The following is a 21,463-nucleotide window of genomic DNA, read 5'->3' as shown; positions in this document are numbered from 1 at the left end:
TCTCATTCCGAATCTTCTCAGTTTGCCTCCACACCATGGTTTAGATCTCTTTTGCATGACTCACTAACGCAATGATCCCAATTCACTTAATGTACATCTAACACTCACTTTTAGAAATCTTCCCCTGAAAAATGCTGTGAAGAATACCTATAAAACCTGTGTTAAGCCAGACATTTAGGTACACCTTTAAATTCACAATAAATGTGTATGTCATCCTAGAAAGATCGCGCATACCCGTTAATTCTAAAAATGTTCATGTATCATGCTGAGTAAAGAGTGTGCACTTTTCCTGTGCACAGTAATTACAGGTCCACTTACCTCATTTCCGAGATTCAGTTTCCTCCTCTATACAAACAACTATCAGACCCATATTTTGATGTCTGGTTCAAGTTCCAGTGCATGTATATGTATTCAGCAACCATTTATTCCATTCTCCTTTTAATCTCCTTTTAATTTTTAATTCAGCTACCTAGGTTAAGAACGTCTTACATGGCTTAAGCGATAAGGGATACTAATGTGCCACATTTCTCCCACAAATCCCCTAACAGAGTTGACAACATGAAAATGACCTGTTACAGAATTCCACAAAGGACATGTAGTTCTGTCATTCCCCAAGATTAGGAGTTCTTAACCTAAGGACCATTGACTGGGCCAGGGATCCTATGCAAATTTGTGTGTGTGTACATTTGGGGTGGGGGGACAGGTAGAGGGCCCACAGCATCATCAGGATCTTGGGGAAAGTTAGGATACCGAAGAGTATAGACCGCTTCTCTTATTTTACTCATTAGTTATGGAAACCACCATTTACTGAGAACCAGCTATGAACCACACACAGGCCAAGGCATTTTTTACATAAAATATCTCCAACCCTAATGACCGCCTACATGGTAAGTATTATTAATCCTGTTTTTACAGAAAGAGAACTAAGGCCCACAGAGGTTGAGAGATTTTCACAAAGCTTTACAAAAGCTCTAGTAAGTTCTAGTGCTGAAGTTCAAACCCCAGTCAGTGTGACCCCAAATTCTGTGCTTTTTCCACCCATATGTGCTATTGTTAATGCTAAAGAAAACATAAAACCACTCTGTGACATAGGCTTCCACTAATAATGCCAATAATTCCAATACCTGAAATTAATTTATCATTTCTTAAGGACTTGGATTGATGGACTCTCTAGCCTGAGATTGAGGCCCTCCTACTAATGAATGGGGCAGAACCAAGCACCTTGAACCTCATGTGAAGAGCAATCGAAGAAGGTTTAAAGTAAAATGACCATGGTGGGGTGGCAGGTTTGTGTAAGGAGGTGGCCCTGAAGAAGAGTGGCTGCCATGGCAACACAAAGACGGCTGACAGGCTCATGCACTTGCCACCAGTGGGGTTCTAATAAATGTTCTGGGGAGGCATGGAGACGGCATGTCTTGCCTGAGTACAACAATCAGAACTGAAAATTGATCATCTTGGGTGGTTTTTCCAAACCTCCTTCGATATTCCTGGACTGTGAAAACAGACAGCCCTAGTTTTGAATCCTGCCTCTACTGCTAACTAGCAGTGTGACCAGAGATGGATAACTTAAATCTTTCTGAGTGTTTCCTTTCCGGTAAATGAAGGTAATAATGCAAACTCCCAGGGTCCTTGGAGGGCTGGACAAGACAATGCTCAATGGGTGCCCAGTATAGAAGCTAGTACAGAGCAAATGAAGCCGTCTCACCTCCCTCTGTCCCCACATACAACCCCCAGGCTGATCCTCACTACCCAGTTTCCTCACATGGTCATGGCATCACCACCACCACCCCCACCTCACCACAAGGTTCAGATTTTGCCCCTCCCTCTCACAGGCACCTTGTCATCCAACAGTTAACCCAGGTCTCAAGGTGCGGCACACCCTCAACATAGAACACCTAGGAGATGAAAAGCGAGGATTTGGTGCTTTTCACGGCCAAGAGTGTCCAAATCCTGCCCTGTCAATCACTCCTGTTATCCCCAGAGTTCTCAAAGGAGTTATACACAACAATAGCAGAATGGGAATCAAAGTACAATTCTGCAACAATCTCATATCCAGATAAGTGCTTTCTGATAAAATTAAGGGTTATGGGTAGTTGTTGTTGTTACTGTTTGGGAAAAGGGAGGGTGTATGCAGCTTAGGGAGCTACCCAAGTCCTCTTACTCAAGTAGAAGTAGAAGTGCACAAAGATGAGTGATGAGGAAATGAGGGAGTCGGCCTGTCCAGCAAAGGCTAGGCCTGGCTAGGTCAGAGCAGGAAGGCAAAAGAATCTGGAACTTAGGTTCTTATAACTCACCCATTAACAAGGATGGCCCCCAAAATATCCTGAACTCGCATCACTCAGATTAGTAACTCCTCCTTCCTTAATTAGAAAGGAAGAAGGGTAGACGCTGCAGTACTCAGAAAAGTATTCCTTCCGCCAGACAGCTCCCCACCCCACATCCTACTGCCTCCGCCTTCTTCAGAACTCAGCTCCCAGCTAGTCAACTGCAACAGCTTCCTAACTGGTCTCGCTGCTTCTCGGTTCACGCCACCAAACCACATGTAGACCTCTGATCGTTACGTCTCTGCTTGGCATCCTTCAGTGACTCCAAGTTAACTGCAGAATGAAGCTACTCTACAAGGAGTCTACTCAAGGCTCCTACTAGGGGGCTTCAGCTTACATTTCAGCTTTATCTGCAACCAGTCCCCTTCACCCAACCATTTAATTAACATACTTTCAGGCTCTCTGCCTGTATCTACCAGTCCCCTCCCCCTGGAAAAAGTATGAATTCCCTCCAGTTCCACCTAGAGAAAGCACACTATCCTTCAAGGCCCAATTCAAGTGCCACCTCTTCCACAAAGCCCAATTTGATTACTCAGGCCGTCAACAATCATCATAAAATACCACCTGACATTTTCTTCTACAAACTCTGTGACATTTAGGAGAGTGCTGGGCACTTTATCTATCACCTCATTCAACTCTCACAACCCTATGAAGCAGGGTACAGGCATAGCTCGTTTCATTGTGCTCTGGTCTACTGCACTTCACAGAGATTCTGTATTTTACAAACTGAAGGTCTGCAGCAACCCTGTATCAACCAAGTGTGTCAGCATCATTTTTCCAACAGCATGTGTTCATTTCATGTCTCTGTGTCGCCTTTTGGTAATTCTTGCAATATTTCAAACTTTTTCACTATTAGTATCTGTTATGGTGATCAGTAATCTTTGATATTCCTATTCCAATTGTTTAGCAGTGCCTCAAATCACACCCATATAAGACAGCAAACTTAACGGATAAAAGTGTGTTCTGAGTGCTCCACCAACTGGCCATTCCTCTGTCTCCCTCCCTCTCCTCAGGCCTCTCCATGCCCTAAGATACAAGAAAATTGAAATTAGACCAGTGAATAACCCCATGGTGGCCTCTAAGTGTTCAAGTGAAAGGAAGAGTCACGTGTCTCTCACTTTAAATCAAAAGCTAGAAATGATTAAGCTTAGTGAGAAAGGCATGTCAAAAGTCAATACAGCCAAAAGCTAGGCCTCTTGCACCAGTTAGCCAAATTGTGAATGCAAAGAAAAAGTTACTGAAGGAAATTAAAAGTGCCACTCCAGTGAACATATGAATGGTAAGAAAGCTAAACAGCCTTGCTGATGTGGAGAAAGTTGTGGTATGAACAGATCAAACCAGTCACAACATTCCCTTAAGCCAAAGTCTAATCCAGAGCAAAGCCTTAACTCTATTCAATTCTATGAGGGCTGAGAGAGGTGAAGAAGCTGCAAAAAGAAAAAAGAAAAATTGAAGCTAGCAGAGATTGGTTCCTGAGGTTTAAGGAAATAAGTCATCTAAGTAACATAAAAGTGCAAGGTAAAGTTACAAGTGCTGATGTAGAAGCCGCAGTAAGTTATCCAAGAGATCTAAGATAACTGATGGAGGTAGCTACACTAAACAACAGGTTTTCAATGCAGATGAAACAGCCTTACATTGGAAGGAGATGCCATCTAGGAGTTTCATAGCTAGAGTGGAGCAGTCAATGTCTGGCTTCAAAACTTCAAAGGACAGGGTGACTTCCTTATGAGGGGCTAATAAGGAAGGGGCTAATGCAGCTGGTAACTTTAACTGGAAGCCAGTGCTCACTTATGATTCCAGAACTCCTTAAAAATTATGCTACATCTACTCTATCTGTGCTCTACAATGGAGCAACAAAGCCTAAATGACAATACATCTGTTTAAAGCAAGGTTTACTGAATATTTCAAGCCCACTGTTGAGACCTACTGTTCAGAAACAAAGATTCCTTTTAAAATATTACTGCTTTTAAAATATTACCTGGTCATCCAAGAGCTCTGATGGAGATGTACAAGAAGATGAATGTTGTTTTCACGCCTGCTAACACAACATGCATTCTGCAACCCACAGATCAAGGAGTAATTTTAACTTTTCAAGTCTTTAAGAAATACATCTGTAAAGAGTGATTCCTCTGATGGATCTGGGCAAAGTAAACTGAAAAGCTTCTGGAAAGGATTCATTAGTCCAAATGCCCTTAAGAACATTTGTGATTCATAAAAAGGGTCAAAATACCAACATTACAGGAGTTTGGAAGAATCTGATTCCAACCCTCATGGATGACTTTGAGGGATTCAAGACTTCACTTCACTGCTAATATGGTGAAAATAGCAAGAGAACTAGAAGTGGAGTCTGAAGATGTGACTGAATTGAATCTCATGATGAGACTGCAATGCAATCTCATGATAAAGTTTGAACAAATATGGAATTACTTCTTATGAATGGGCAAAGAAAGTAGTTTGTTGAAATGGAATCTTCTCCATCTCAAGATGCCGTGAACATTGTTGAAATGACAACAAAAGACTTAGAATATTATGTAAACTTGGTTGATAAAGCAGTAGCAGGGTTTGAGAGGACTGACTCCAGTTTTGAAAGAAGTTCTATTGTGGGTAAAATGCTACAAACAGCATCACATGCCATAGAGAAATATTTTGTGAAAGGAAGACTTAATCAAGGCGGCAAACTTCACTCTTGCAGCAACCACCACCCTGATCAGTCAGCAACCATTAACATTGAGGCAAGACCTTCCACCAACAACGATTACAACTAGCTAAAGGTTCTGACGATCATTAGTATTTTTGGCAGTAAAGTATTTTTAATTCAGGTATGTATGTTGTTATTTTAGACATAATGCTGTTGCACACATAATAGGCCACAGTATAGTATTAACATAACTTTTATATTCACTGGAAAACCAAAAAATTCATATGACTCACTTTATTCCAATCTCTAATATCTCCTGAGGGATGTCTATATTTTAATTATACCTATTTTACCAATCAGAAAACTGAAGTTCAGAGACTTCAAGCAACTTAACCAAAGTAACATAGGTAAAAAGTAGTGGAAGCAGGATTTGCAACCAGGTCTATCTATATTCTTTTTACTATGCCAGTGGTTTTACAAGCCAAACCCAAAAAGCTCTAGGATTAGGAATACCCAAACCTGATTGGATATCAGTATCCTCTAACTACATGTTCTTGGGCCTTCCTCTAGAAATTGACTCGGTAGCTTAGGGAAGAACACAGAAAATTATATTTGATTTCAATACAAAAAACCACCATCCTAAGGAATCTGCAAAGCCCCCCTGGGTGCATCTGTTTTATTTGCTTCTGAACAAAGGGTTTACACAGGGAAAAAAAAAAAAGAATCCTATCCTATACCAGACTACCGCCTTAATTTAAAGTCAGTGCTGCCACAGCAAGACCTGTATGATGATGTCAACTAATGGCCTCAATTTCTACACTAATGGGCAATTTTCCCTTAAGATTCACAGGTGCACTCCAGACCAGCACTGGGCTGAGAGCTGCCTCTGCATAGCAGGGCTCTCTTAGAGCAGACTGGCTGACTAAAAAAAAAAAAAAAAATTAACTGCATTGTTTGAAAAATAACATGTCCTAAAATCTTAGAATCACATTAGAAATGAAAGGCCAAGCCCTCACACTTCCTCCTCCAGCCTGCTAGTTTTGTTTTATCTCTGGCCAGATGGAGAATGAGAAGGTTCTCATCCATCAAATTTCCACCTTATCAGGTTTCACTGCAAGAAAGCTTGTCAAAGTGCTCAGTGGTTACCTGTAAATATACAAAGGAAATTTTTCCACAATCTTAATGAGGAATAGGTACTCTGTGATATAAGGAGAATTTCCAGAATTAGTAGGTGAGAGTGGTGTTCAAGTCACATTTTGTGGAGCCTCATTGCTCCTGGGGACTGTGGTGGAAACAGATGATGCAGGGAGGTGGGTGCCAGGCCTCCTACCTCACTTCACCCTGAGCAGCTCCACTTTTGTGTCTTCTCTCCATAACAGTTCATTCAAACAAACAATTCATATGCTGGAGGAAAAAAAACTTGGAGGCCACCACCATGAAACAGTCCTTGGCATAAAGAACTAACAAACATGTGCCTCACCTAACAGTATGGTACTAGCTGTGATGATTGCACAAGTTCTGAGCAAAGGGCTTGATGCAGCTTTCACCAGTTGCCCCCTCCTCCAGCCCCACTCACTGTTCCCCATGAGCCAGGCTCATTCATGGACCCCAAACCTTGGCATAGGCCTTCCTGCTACCAGGAATGCATTCCCACCTCCCATTCCCCCAGGCAAACAGCTACCTATCCTTCAAGTCTCAGCTCAAATCCACTTCCTCTGTGAAGCCTTCCCTCCCTTCTTTTCTAGCCTCTTAGCACAGTTCCATTCTCTGCGCTTCCAAAGCGCAGTCCATCCCACTATTAGGACTTATCACACTATATTTTAATTAGCTCTTTGTATGTCTATGCTATTTCTTCACTAGATTCCTTCAGAAACTGTGTATGATTTGATTCAGTCCTGGACTACTAGGGACCAGGACAGAGCCTGGCACAGAAATGATAAAATGAGAAGGTGACATAAGGGAAAGTCTCCCTGTTTGTGCCCCATGGAGATTATGGCAATTCCATATGAAAACTGTTGGGGACAGCCTTTTAAAGCAGCTTTAACAGCAGCCCCAGGTGCGAGCCACTGAGAATCTCCGGAGTTTCTCAATAGAAGAGTGCTCCGACTCCCCATCCTAGAGGGATCAATCAGCTGGAAAGGAACAGACAAGCACTTTCTTCAGAGAGGTTACTGTTGATCAAGGAAGAAATTTATAGCTTTGGTGACTTGGCTGGTAAAAGGGAAGACAACATTTATTAATCAACAGCATCTGGTAGATTCCAGCAGGTGATGATTTGTCATTCAAAGTCCTGAGCCAGTACCTGCCACACAATTAAAAGCAGGAAAACAGGACAGAAAAGAAGGAATCAGATACACTGAGCATCAACTTCTCTGTGCCAGGAACCATGGTAGGCATTTTCTCACACGTTACATTTTACTATTCATTTGTTTAATCCTAAAATAGATATAATCAACCCCATTTTAGGGGAGTGAACATAAGTTTAGCAAGTTTAAGCTGTTGGCTTAGAAGTTAAGCACTTGTAAGTGAAGCTGAGATTGCAACCCAAGTTGAGAACTATTTTCCGCTGTTCCAAAGATGGCCACTGAAATTGCTAAGTTTCTAGTGCCCCAGGCCAAGGCATCATCATCAACATAGCTACCAATTATTGCTCATTTATGATGTGTCAAGTATTATGCTAAGTGTCACTCCCTCTCTCAGATAAACCTAACAACTAACCACTATCACTCTGATAAGAAATGGGCATACTATGCTTCAAAGAGGCAAATTTGCTGGTTCACAGTTCAACAACTAGTAAGTAATGGAGCCAGGACTCCAAACCAGTTTGACTCCAGTGTTTCTGCCTTCAGCCTCTCTCATAAGAAACTGGAATTTGCAAAGATAGTACTTCTTCCAACATAGGTCATTTAAACTGCACATTATTCTATAAAGATACCAACTCAAAATCTTCACACCTAATTCATATATATATACACACACACACATATATATATATATTTAGGGCAAGAGGAGAGCTTTGGCCCTTAGTAAAAAACATACTATCTCAGGTCTGTGGTCTTAGCCCTAACCAACCAGCCTGTAGAGACACTGTCTCCAAATGCCATGTTTTGATTCTGATTTACCAAAAGATGTTCTAAATGCTGTCACGATCTCATTTGGAGATATCCATCAATGAGCACATGTGAGAACTGGGAGGTTCAGGCTGAACTACCCTGAAATTAAACCCACTCCTGTCAAAGCACATGGGATTAGCCAGCTGGGTGACAGGTACAACTTTAATGAGATTTTTGGGCTTTAGCCAGCAAATGCATCCCCACAGAGCTAAGTGCCCAGGTACTGAAGCACACACTTGTCAGGGTAGCAGATGACAGGTCTCATAACAGATGAAAGCATTCTGAAACAGTCTGGGGAATACAACTAAGCCAATGTCTAATATATGTTGCTTATAAAGGAGAACAAAAAAACCTTAGCTTGCTTCTCTCCCGCACCCACCCTGAGTAGAATACCAAGTACCTGAACCAGAGAGAGTGCACCTAAAATAAAGATTTCTCTCACCCTTCACCAAACACACACATTCATGCACGTGTGCACACTCACACACACTAAAAGGAGAGCCCAGGTCTCTGGCTCTGACAATGTATCAAATGAAGGCAAAGATGTGAGGATCCAAGCAGCATCCCTGTTACTAACCTCAAGAGTAGGCCACTTTAAACATCACAGCTGGGGCATAGACTTGGGAACAACAGGTTTTTTGTTTGTTTTTGCAAAGGTCTCCTGAATTTCCTTGAAGGGATACGGGCCCCTTTGGCAGCAAGGAGGTATACTACAATACAGGGGATCTATCTGTGATCCTCACTTTTTGACCTTCTTCATTGTAAATAAGATTCCCAAAGTAAAAACCAAAGCTTGTATTCACCAGAGCCTAACAATATTGTTACAAGTACTCCATAAATTTGTATTGAATAAACAAAAAACTGCAAATTACAACACATGCTGAGTCAACTGGCACTAGGTCACTGCAATCACAGGCAATTAAAACAAACAAACATGGAGAACTGACTCTCAGGGCTCAACTTCTCAGTGTTCATGCACAACCAGACACTGAATTCATAAGCCTCTGAACCAAGCTGAATTTTCAGTAAAAAATTGCCTCCCTACAAAATGCTAAAGAACAGGCACAATGAGACTGGCAATAAATGTTGTTGGCATGAGCAAAGGATGGTTTGATCACATCCAAGAGTAATGATTGGCTTACCATCAAAATTCAAGGAATGCTACAAAAACCAGGACTGCTTGATCTGGATCCTGTATATAGGCTTTAGGTCAGGGCTCATCTGTAAAACAGAGCTGCAGCATTTCCAACTGATTTTGTAGTTCTTGTCCAAAAAAAGAGAATAATGGGAAACAGCTAGATATAGTCCCAGAAAACCTACTTACAAACTTACTGACTTGGATAACATTGATCTGCCCCATGCAGAATAGCTTTTGTTGAATGGGGTATTGTTGAAGACGCTATAAACTGCTCAAAGTACTCTTTATAATAGCCCACCAGAGGCAATTCTTTCCTTGGACCTCAGTGCCAGCAAAAGCCGTCCTTTCACTTGACATGTTCCTCTTACAGACACTGGAGACCTTGTAACTGATTTTCTCTTTTTGCTTTCCCTGCCAGGAACTACCAGTTGAATTATAAGTCCCCCTCTTTAGCACTGTGAAGGATATCACAACATGTACTTTTTTTTTTTCCTGAGACAGAGTCTCCCTCTGTCACCCAGACTGGAGTGCAGTGGCACAATCTTGGCCCAATGAAACCTCTGCCTCCCAGGTTCAAGCGATTCTCCTGCCTCAGCCTCCCAAGTAGCTGGGACTACCCAAGTAGCTGGGTGCCACCACACCCAGCTAATTTTTTATTTTTAGTAGAGATAGGGTTTCACCATGTTGACCAGGCTGGTCTTGAACTCCTCACCTCAGGCGATCCACCCACCTCGGCCTCCCAAAGTGCTGGGATTACAGGCATGAGCCACCGTGCCCAGCCACAGTGTGCATTTTTATATACTCACTCTGGGTCAGGCGCAGTGGCTCACACCTATAATCCTAAGACTTCGGGAGGCCGAGGTAGAAGGATTGCCTGAGGCCGGGAATTCAAGACCAGTCTGGGCAACATAGCAAAACCCTTTCTCTACAAAAATTTAACAAATTAGCCAGGTGTGATAGTGCATGTCTATAGTCCTATCTCCTCGAGGCTGAGACAGGAGGATTACTTGAGCCTGAAGGTTTAGGCTGCAGTGAGCTAGGATCATGCCACTACACAACAGCCTGAGTGACAGAGTAAGACCCTGTCTCAAATGAATTAATTAAAATACTCGTTCTGGTTCCATTTTGCCAGTCACTCTTATTTTTCCTTGACCCTAAAGCCTTTATTTTTAATTTCATTTAATCTTATGACTTTCTATAAACCTCTGCAAGTATTTTTGAAACACAAAAGGAACAAATTACAATGTTTACAGCTTCAATTAGCCAGAATACTTCAAGTTGGGTGTTCTTGAGAATGTATTATTCTGGTCTGTTGAAAAGCTGAAAATATACCAATCTTCCTTTCTGCCAAAAGCACAGTATTCTCAACATAATTACTGATGGTTTGGCATAGCAACAGTGTAGTATCTTAGCAAAGTCCTGAAATTAGATAGAGTCCATAGACCTGAATCCATGTCACATACATATCACCATCTATGTAACGATGACCGAGCAATGTAAATTCTGAGGCACAGATTAATCTGTAAAATGGGAAAAACATTTTCTACGCCCAAACCCAAGGCTGGGAGCATCACGTGGGCACACAGGCAATCTTTATAAACTGTAAAGTACAATCTACCCCTGAGGATCATACCTGCTTTATTTCTACCACTCTGAATAGCAATCAAAGAGACAATGAGGGTTGAGCTGAACGTGAATTGAGAACAAGACCTGTGTTTTGGATGTTGTTCTTATCAATGTTTTCTTTATCCTACCTGTGGGATGCAGCAAAGTTTGAGTAAACATGAAAGGGACCCAAAGGTGAACATCCTAGAGTCCTCATGGATGAAGCATTGAATATGCACCAAGTCAAGCCCTACAAGCCACAGCTGAGCATCCCCATTACAAAGAAACAGGTTCCTTTTCTTTTCCCCCATAACCCTGACCTCTCAGAGCCTGACTTATGTGTTAAGGAAAAGCCTTTTCTCCTCTTGTTTCCTGGCTTTCCCTCAGCAATCCATCCTCTAGACATCCCTCAGACTAGTCTTTCTAAACTGCAAATCTGATGCTGTCAGTCCTCTGACTGGCATACCCAACCCCTACTCCGCCCGGGGCCCCTTGCCTACACCTCAAATCCAGGTGCCCAGACTCTGCATCCAAGGCTCTCCACAAGCCAACATCTCTCAGGTTCATCTCCTGACACATCCCTACAGGAACCACCCTTCACTGCGGCCCCAAACTCTTCTTCCCCAAAATCACCATACCCTCTCCAACCTCTAAACCTTTGCCTTCTATACAAAACCCTCCTCTCCCTTGCCTATCTATTAACCTCTAGCTCAAACTTCAGAACCAGTTCAAAAGTTACTTTCCCCAGGAGCCTTCCCTGCTCCTGCAAGCCACTTCCTTTCTCTGTGCTCCTGTGGTAGTTTGTTCATGTCTCTATTATGGTATTTTCTCCTTGTCTGGTAGAGGACTTGCACAAAGTGTTCAATGTTACTGAATGTATGAATGGATTCCTTTCTTTTGCCAGGACAGAAACATCACAAAAGGTCTAGGTTTTTCTGTTTCAATCCAAAAGCAACACCTGTAGCAGCTGGTGAGTGGGAGGCACTCCAGTTAAATAAGGAGCCTAGTTACCAGAAACAAGCTGGGAAGTTATGCAAGGCTAGTGTGTTATGCTCCACCTGTGCATTTATCCTAGCGCCATAAGGCAAAGGCACCACCCCACCATGTTTCCTCAGACTCTGAGTAAGCCAGTACTCCCAAGACCTGGTGTAAAACAGTCATGTGAGATGCACACATCAAATTCTTAGACTATAAAAAAGTTAACTAGAGATACGACTGTGATGCAATATCTATACAAAAAGAAGGAAACCATGGCCAAATCATCTTGTTGGAAACATGTATGTAACTTGATGTATAAAGGTAGTCATGATGAGATGCCAGGAAGCCTGAGTCACCGGCATGCTCACCTGAGGAAAGCATTTAGAGTATACAGCTACTTTTGGTCTGCCCAGTGCCTTGAAACAAAATACCACTTTCTCTGGGTACCTGCTCATCCCCTTCCAAACATGTGGTTCTAGGGGAGGCTGCCAATGATGTTATACACACACACACACACACACACACACACACACACACACACCCTTCTGCCAAGGCACAATGAACATGTGACCCAAATTGGGGTTCTCAGTACATCACCCATCTGGCCATCCTGACAAGAAACCAGCCAGGGCAGCAAAGTGTGGGAGTCCGTCTTCTTCTTCTGCAATAAATTGGGAAGATGTGATCCCAACATGGCTGGCAATGAGTCCAACCTCTTGGAACTAGAGTATGGATGCAAAAAAAGAAGCCAGCTCTCAGAGAGTGAGTCTGGTCTTGGCAGTTTTCCAGTGCCCCTGTCCTTCCAGCAGTTTAGTTACACAAGGCAAACAAGTTCCCTTTCTGCCAAACTTAGTTCAAGCTAGGTTTCTATCACTCACAAGAAAGTCCTACCGACAGTATACTCACCCCAATCCCTGCCCTATTGCCATCACAGTCCCCTTCCATTCCTTGCCAAATACCTCCATATGAAGACGTATACATGTTATGCATTAATACATCTTTTTATCCACAGCAGCCCAAAATTCTTCTAGAAACACCAGAGTTTACATGAATAAGTAAATTACGAAACCAACAAATAATGTCTAACAACAGAGGTATGCCTAAGGAAATTACAGTATATATGCTTGATATTATACAGCCATCTCAAATGATTACAAAGACTAAGTTATGATATAAAAAACTACATATTATACATTATCTATGAGAGAGAGAGAGAGAGAGTGTGTGTGTGTGTGTGCGTGTGTGTGTGTCATCCCCTCATCCTCGGCCTTCCAAATTTTACCACACAAACATTATAATAGCAGTAGGGGACAGGGGATAATTGTTTTAAACTAAAAAAATTGTCATCTAATAGTGAAGGATATAAGAATTGATTATGAAACATGCAGCTGTATAAATGGACCCTCTGGCCAGCCTTTTCTTTACCTCATCTACATAAAGTCACACTACTCAAATCTGACCCCTCTCATTCTCAAGTGTCAGCCCCTCCTAGAAGATTTCCTTGACTACCGCTTCACACACGATCTTTTGCACTGAGTATAGGTTATATTAATTAGCTGTGGATTTTAAATTGTTTTGCGTTTTGTCTTGTATAGCATTTTCACCTCCCTTAGAAAAAGAAAACTTTCAGGAGTTACGTATTGTAATTCCATCAGTATCTAAACCAGATACATTGTGTGTTCAATAACACTGAATAAATATGAGAAACAGGTCTTTTAATAACACGCAATATACTACTGCACTCTAACATTGCTGGTGGCAGCATAAAATGGGCCAGCCTTTTGGACAAATAATTTGGCAACATGATTAACCAACCAGTATAAAATATTGGCCGGGTGCAGTGTCTCACACCTGTTATCCCGGCACTTTCAGAGGCCAAGATGCAAAGATCACTGGAGACCAGGAATTTGAGACCAGCCTGGGCAACACAGCCAGACCCTGTCTCCACAAAAAACAAAAATTAAATTAGCTGGGCATGGTGGCATTCACCAGAAGTCCCAGCTACACAGGAGGGTGAGGCAGTAGGATCCCTTGAGCCCAGGAGTTTGAGGCTGCAGTGAGTTATGAGCATGCCACCGCACTCCCGTCTAGGCAACAGTGTGAAACTCTGTCTCAAAAAATATGTATTTACATATATATACATATAGGCACTATCTGACCCAGTAATCTCACTCCTCAGGATCTATCCTAGGGATTTCAAGAGAAAATACCCTTATGTCGAAAGACGTTCATTGTGGCATTATTTAAATAGCCAAAATGTCCAACAAAGGAGATTATTAAGTAAATCATGTGAAATCTATTCAGTGAAAGAGTATGCATCAGCATTCAACATGATCGTTCTGGAGCCTACACCATGAGATGGTGCCTATGATAGACTAAGTGATCAAAGACAGAATGGTATTTAGAATCTGATTAGACCAAGAGCCCAGGTGCACCAGGACTGAATGGCAGTACAGAAAATCAGAGTTACTTTGCTAGGGTAGTGGAATTATGGCTACCATTTTCTAATTTTTCCAGATTTCCTTTATGGACCCATTAATGTTTGTTAAAATTTTATTAAAATATACAAACATTTGCATTTCAATTCTTTCTTCAGTGTTAACATTGGGATTTCAACCTCTGGATCCTGGTGCCATCAGCAGCAGGCACCATAGAGCTAACCACTGGTACTCTTTTGAGTCCTCTACTCTAATGACTGCCTGGCCCAGGATCTCAGGCAGACAATTCAATTAACTTGCATGGCAATGATCACTCAGACCCAGACCCCCATCTTACCTGATTGAACCAAGGCTATGTTCTCAGGAGGGATTAAATTAAAAGACACAGAATATTTAAGTTTAAGCATAATTGAAATTTAATAAGCTTACCAAATTCAGAGAGGATTTTTAAATGCTAATACCCAATGCTAAATAGAGTAGTCATAAAAAAGATCACCTAGAGAAATCTGGTATAATCTTTCTGTAGAACAATTTGAATTTATCCATACAACAGTCCTTAAAAAATTCATACTCTTGGCCGGGCGCGGTGGCTCAAGCCTGTAATCCCAGCACTTTGGGAGGCCGAGACGGGCGGATCCCGAGTTCAGGAGATCGAGACCATCCTGGCTAACATGGTGAAACCCCGTCTCTACTAAAATACAAAAAAAAAATTAGCCGGGCGAGGTGGCGGGCGCCTGTACTCCCAGCTACTCGGGAGGCTGAGGCAGGAGAATGGCGTGAACCCAGGAGGCGGGGCTTGCAGTGAGCTGAGATCCGGCCATTGCACTCCAGCCTGGGCAACAGAGCTAGACTCCATCTCAAAAAAAAAAAAAAAAAATTCATACTCTTTGGCCCAGTTATTATACCTCTATCAGGAATAATTGGTGAGGTGGGCATGGTGGCATGTGCCTATAATCCCAGCTACTCAGGAAACTGAGGTGGGAGGATCACTTGAGCCCAGGAGTTCAAGAACAGCCCAGGAAACAGAGTGAGACCCTATCTCAAAAAAAACAACAAAGGAAGAATCAGCAGATAAATATTTATGTACAAGGATGTTTGCTGCAGAAGTCATAAGGCAAAAAAAAAAAAAAAGTAAAATCATCTAAACGCCATTCAAAAAAGAACTAGTTAAATAAATTGTCATACATCCAAGTGATGAAATATTATGCTGGCACAAAAAAATTGTTTTTGAAGAACATTCATTACATGGCAACAAACCAGACAGAGAACATTAAACTTAAAAAAGCACGATACAAAACTGTATTTTCAATTTGATAACAACTCTGTGTGTGTGTGTGTGTGTGTGTGTGTGTGTGTGTGTGAGAGAGAGAGAGAGAGAGAGTAAGAGAGAGAGAGAGTGAGAGTGAGAGAGAGAGAGAGAGAGAGAGAGAGAATAAAAGGACTGAAATACCAAATACATCAAATGAAGCTGGTCATTTCTAGGTAGTGAGATAATAAGTAAAGTATTTTCTTTAGTCTTCTGTACTGAACACCACCCTACAACCAGACACAGCCACATGGCCCCACAAAGCACTGTCCACTGTGTGAGAAGGGCAAGGCGGTACTCACACGGATGGTGCAATCTCCTCTGCTCTTCTCTCGATGGGCTTCCTCCAGGTCCTTCTCCAGTCTCTCCCTCTCCTGCTGCAAGTCACTCAGCTCCTGGGTGATCTTCTTAATGCTTCTACGCAGTCTGTGGTTCTCTGCACTCTTGGTGAGGTTTTGTGAGCGCAGCTCAGCCAAAAGGGCTTCCTTTCCTGATAGAGCAGCCTCATAGTTTTCAGACCCCTAGAAGAGAAGGCAGAGAGGAAAGATGAGCTAATTTTCATACTTCATGAAACAAACCAAGAAACCTGGGCTCTTTTTCGCCTTAGGGGAAAAAAAGAAAAGAAAAAGATTAACATAGACAACATTCAGAAACCAAAGCAACTCAAGATAATATTTCTTATGATGTGGATGTTAAGGAAGAAAAGTCTACTGCTGTATGAAAGAAGTATTTTCTTAAAGGACCAGGAAAAAAAGCACAAATTTTCAGCCGGGCACCGTGGTTCACGCCTGTAATCCCAGCACTTTGGGAGGCCGGGGCAGGTGGATCATGAGGTAAAGAGTTCAAGACCAGCCTGGCCAACATGGTGAAATCCCGTCTCTACTAAAAATACAAAAATTAGCCGAGCGTGATGGTGGGTGCCTGTAGTCCCAGCTACTTGTGAAGGCTGAGGCAGAGAACTGCATGAACCCGGGAGGTAGAAGTTGTGGTGAGCCAAGATCATGCCACTGCACTCCAGTCTGGGTGACAAAGCGAGACTCCGTCTCAAAAAAGAAAGAAAGAAAAGCACAAATTTTCACAGTGACTGTCTTTAGTTGCGTGGGACTATAGTTAATTTTTTTTCTTCACAACTCTGTGTTTTCAAATGTTTTAAGGTAAGTGAGCATGTTACTTTAATAATGGTTTAAAAAACAATTTAAGTCATTTTTAAATGGTAGAAAATGAAGACCTTCATTTGAAAATGTGAAAGTTGTCAGAATCAAAATGGAGTTATTTGTGTTTAAAAAAATAAAAAATCAAATAAAAATAAAAAAACAACCTTGACAAATAGATTCGGGTATATGAAAACAGATTACTCAGGCATAAATGCCTCAGAACAAAAACTACCACAAAAGACTCTGTAAAAACCACAACCTTGCACAAAGGCCACTGCAATCCTACACAAAAAAATATTTCTGCAAGGACATCTGCCCAGCAACTGCCTATCCAACCTAGGACTGGTGTCATCCTTGTTATTGATCTTTGTAGCCAAGGATAAGTATCTCAATACAATCATGTAATTGTCATTTTTCTTTAAAAAGCTTTGCTTCCTTAATCTCCCTGAACATGCACATAGCTATGGTACATGTATTCCCACTGCCATGTCCTATTCCTGAATAAGTGTCATTTTCTCTTCCAGAGATTCTCTCTGTTATTTAGGCTGACAAAAAGCAGAGATAAATCTAAGCACTTCCAATGTTCATCCACATCAGAGTGGCTCAAACTCAGATTCATTTGGAGAAAAAAAAAAAAAGTGGTCAGCATGCTAGTTCAATGGCCAGCCTGAGAGACTGCAATTTCAGCAAAGTGCATGGTCAAAACAAGTCAAGAGTATGTGGTATTTCATTAATACACAGTTAAAGAAAATACATATGATTATCAAACATATGCACATCTGTGAAATGGGAAGTAATGGCCTCTTTTTTTTTAATTATTATTTTTTCCTTCTTTTTTTTCTGAAAGCTGGTTTACCAGCATTCCACTAAATATAGCATATATACAGAAAGGTACACAAATCATCCGTGTACAGCTGAACAAATGTTCACAAACTGAATACACTCATATCAAGAAACACATCCTTGGCCAGGCACAGTGGCTCACTGCCTGTAATCCCAACACTTTGGGAGGAATAGTCTCTATTTTCTTCTTGTGAAGATTAAACATGATATACAGTCTGGGTGCTGTGGCTCACGCCTGTAATCCTAGCACTTTGGGAGGCTGAAGCAGGTGGATCACCTGAAGTCAGGAGTTCGAGACCAGGCTGACTAATATGGTGAAACCCCCATCTCTACTAAAAATACAAAAATTATCCAGGCATGGTGGCATGCGCCTGTAGTCCCAGCTACTCAGGAGCCTGAGACCGGAGAATTGCTTGAACCCAGAAGGCAGAGGTTGCAGTAAGCCAAGATTGCACCACTGCACTCCAGTCTGGGTGACAGAGCAAAATTCCGTCTGAAAAAAATATATATATACATAATATATATCATATATCAGATATATATGAGATCTATCATATATCACATATATGAGATATATCACGATACATCTCATTTGAGGTGTATCATATGATATGTCTCGTGATATATCTCATATGAGATGTCTCATGTGATATATCTCTCACATATCATATATCTCATATAATATATATCTCATATAGCATATGATACATAAATTGCCATTTCAGTGGGTACAACATAAATAAATCTAGCTCTACTTTTCCTTTACCTACTCCATTATCTTTCATTCCCAATCAAAAAATAATAGAGAGGTTCCACAAACCAAAAGCTATATATAATAACACTATTAACCAAGAATTTGAAAAACAGACCAAAGTACTCTGTTTTTGTCCAAATACGACCTAATTTAAGGGTGAGCTAACAACATTTACTGTGCCCAGGTACACTTTCTTATTTAAACCTTTGAACCTTGGGTGATTATGTAGATTTTACAATGCACAAACAGGCTGGAAGAGCTCAAATATCTTGCTCAAGGTTAGAGTTAGTGATATGGTTTGGCTGTGTCTCCACCCCAACCTCATCCTGAATTGTAGCTCCCATAATCCCCACGTCATGGGAGGGACCTGGTGGGAGGTAACTGAATCATGGGGGCAGGTTTTTCCCATGCTGTTCTCATGATAGTGAATAAGTCTCACAAGTTCTGATGGTTTTATAAAGGGCAGTTCCCCTGCACATGCTCTCTTGCCTGTGCCACGTAACATGTGTCTTTGCTCCTCCTTCGCCTTCCACCATGATTATGAGGCCTCCTCAGCTATATAGAGGAGTCCATTAAACCTCTTTTTCTTTGTAAATTCCCAGTCTCGGGTATGTCTTTATTAGCAGCATGAGAATGTACTAATACAGAGACTGTACTACTACTACTTGCTCTCTGCAAGAGCAGAGTCAAGGTTCAAATCCATGTCCCACTCCACATTCTTCCCAGTAAAAATGTTACCTCCATATAATGGACTATACTCAGTTGTTTAAAAAGATTGAGTAGCACAAAGCTAAACAGCACACACCCCCACACATAAACAAATGAATGCATGTCAATTGCTAAAAATCTGAATAAGGTCAAAAGACTGCACTAATGTCAATGTCCTGATATTACATCACAATTATGCAAGATGTTACCTTTGGGAGAACTGGGTAGAGGGTACAAAGAATGTACATGTAAATCTACAATTATCTCAAAATAAAAATTAAAAAAGAAAAGACTTGGTAGGTCTGTATATACTGCCATGGCAAGAATGTTAAATTTTTAAAAATGGTCATGGAACAAAATACATATTATGATCCTATTTAATTTTTTAAAGTGTATATGTATATATGTACAAATATGCATTAGAGTCGAGGCACAGAGTCAAGGCAAGAGGTGAGTTTACTGATGATTTCTATCAACCTCTCACTACTACTTTAAGTATTTTATAAATTTCCTACAATGTGCATTTTTACTTTAATAGCTGGGAGGATACCGTTTCCAATTTGAAAGTTTTTTTTTAAATGAGTATAGAGGTAGCAGCAGCCAGCCCACACTATTACCTTCACAGTGATACCAGTGACTAGAATTCACACCTCTGTACTTCTGAACTTTGGCAATCACTTCAAGAGTTTAAATATCACCTGCTGCTGCTTCAGTGTCAGGCTTGATGCCAACCCTGTGAACGCTGGCTATTTAACTCATGCTGCAATTGGCTCAAATCACGATATCCCAAAAAGATCCCAATACATGAGGGAAAAAATGCATTTACATGTATCTGTGCACCATTCAAACTACGTATGCCTCACAATGAGAGAGCCAACATAGGTGTATTGTGTGCATTTACTCACACACAATCAGAGGAGTGGAAAGAACATAGGCTTTGAAGACAGACTTGAGTTCAAGTCCTGCAAAAACTCGCTGATTTGTAAATCTGCTACATCCTTGGGCAAAGATTAAATGAGGGTTCTCTGAAGAGCCAACCTGACATGTATAACCTGAGGAGTTACAACAGTTCCTGATCTCTGTGTGCTGCAAGACAAGAAACCCGACCAACACTGTACATTGTAAGACCTCAAAACTCATTCTTAGAGTCTTTTGACTAAGACAGGGGTTATTAAGTTAAATGTATGTAATAAATCTGGGTAACATTTAAATTTATAAGATTCCTTTCTTTCCTTTAAGGCCCGTCATAACCAGTAAAATATCACAATGTTTATACCGCTCTCTCTGGCTATCAGCAGCCAACAGATTTTTTCCCAAGCAATGGGAAACATAATTTCCCTAAGAATTCAGCTTCTGAAGCTTGTTATTTTCTAGGCAAGGAAAAAAAGAAACAGTCTAAAGTGTAATCTTAGCTCCATTTCATCAACCACTGTCAAAATGGTGAGCGAAGGCAAGTCTGAGATTCCAAAAGCGAAGATTTGTCTATGTTCCTAGCGTACCATGATTTAAGCCAAATTACTTCAATTATTCTTACTGTGAATCAAAGCTCTGCAAAAGATAAGGCATGGGATATGAATTTTGGGAATCAGTCTTAAATCAGATTTAACTTCTAACTTCTACATTACAACCAAAAGCAACATCAGTGCAAGGGGTGGAAGGAGGAAGCTTTAGGCAGTATGGACTTACTTTGATGATGAAACTTTATTGATTTATTAAGTTATTAGTGATAGGTATAAGCTGTGTAGGAAAACTAGAAACATGAGAAGAAACATGTTAAAATAATTTAAAACATGAAATTAAAAATAGGAAGAAAGAGGGGCTGACCAGCAGGAGTCCTTGTAGTACAACATTGTGGGGACGGAGGGAGGAGAGAAAAGGCAGGTCAAAAACATCAAGGTCTGGAAAAGAGCAGCTGGGACCAAAGCAGCCAGGTAAGGGAGATATGGGATGACAGTAAAAGCACAGCCTTTGGAGTCAGATTGGCTCTGGAGTCAAATCCTAGCTCTATTACTTACCAGTTTTGGGACCCTGAGCAAGTTACTAGAAACTAACTTGGATTTCCTCAGCAGTTTTAAAAAAAAAAAAAAAAAAAAAAAAAGGATATTAATCATACTTACTTCATAGAGCTGCTGTGCAAATAACTGAGATAATCTATGGAGCGCACTTAGCAGGCCTTGGCACATAGTATGTGTTCAATAAATGTCTCTTGCTATTATTAGCAATTAAAATCTTGGCTCTGCCACTTGCTAACTGTGTGACAGTGAATAAGCTGCACACCCTCCTGAGTCTCAAAACCTCACAAATATGGTTGGGCGCAGTGGTTAACTCCTGTAATTCCAGCACTTTGGAAGGCCAAGGCAGGCGGATCACTTGAGGTTAGGAGTTCGCTACCAGCCTGGCCAACATGGTGAAACCCAGGCTCGAGTAAAAATACAAAAATTAGCCAGGCATGGTGGTGGGCTGT

At 41.3% G+C, this 21,463-nt stretch overlaps 1 protein-coding gene across 7 annotated transcripts in view; it reads right to left on the bottom strand.

The window, feature by feature from the left end:
• CDK5RAP2 (CDK5 regulatory subunit associated protein 2) overlaps positions 1-21,463 on the bottom strand; it is a 191,486-nt gene that overhangs the window by 114,316 nt on the left and 55,707 nt on the right. For all 7 annotated transcript variants that reach the window (XM_050761203.1, XM_050761208.1, XM_050761205.1 and 4 more), the window contains one exon: positions 15,843-16,061. In XM_050761203.1, the coding sequence (XP_050617160.1) occupies positions 15,843-16,061 (219 nt within the window). The remainder of the gene's footprint in view (positions 1-15,842; positions 16,062-21,463) is intronic.

Source organism: Macaca thibetana, chromosome 15 (assembly GCF_024542745.1).
Source record: "Macaca thibetana thibetana isolate TM-01 chromosome 15, ASM2454274v1, whole genome shotgun sequence".
NCBI lineage: Eukaryota > Metazoa > Chordata > Mammalia > Primates > Cercopithecidae > Macaca > Macaca thibetana.
The sequence above is the reverse complement of the archived record's forward strand: the minus strand, read 5'-3'. Positions and strand labels throughout refer to the sequence as shown.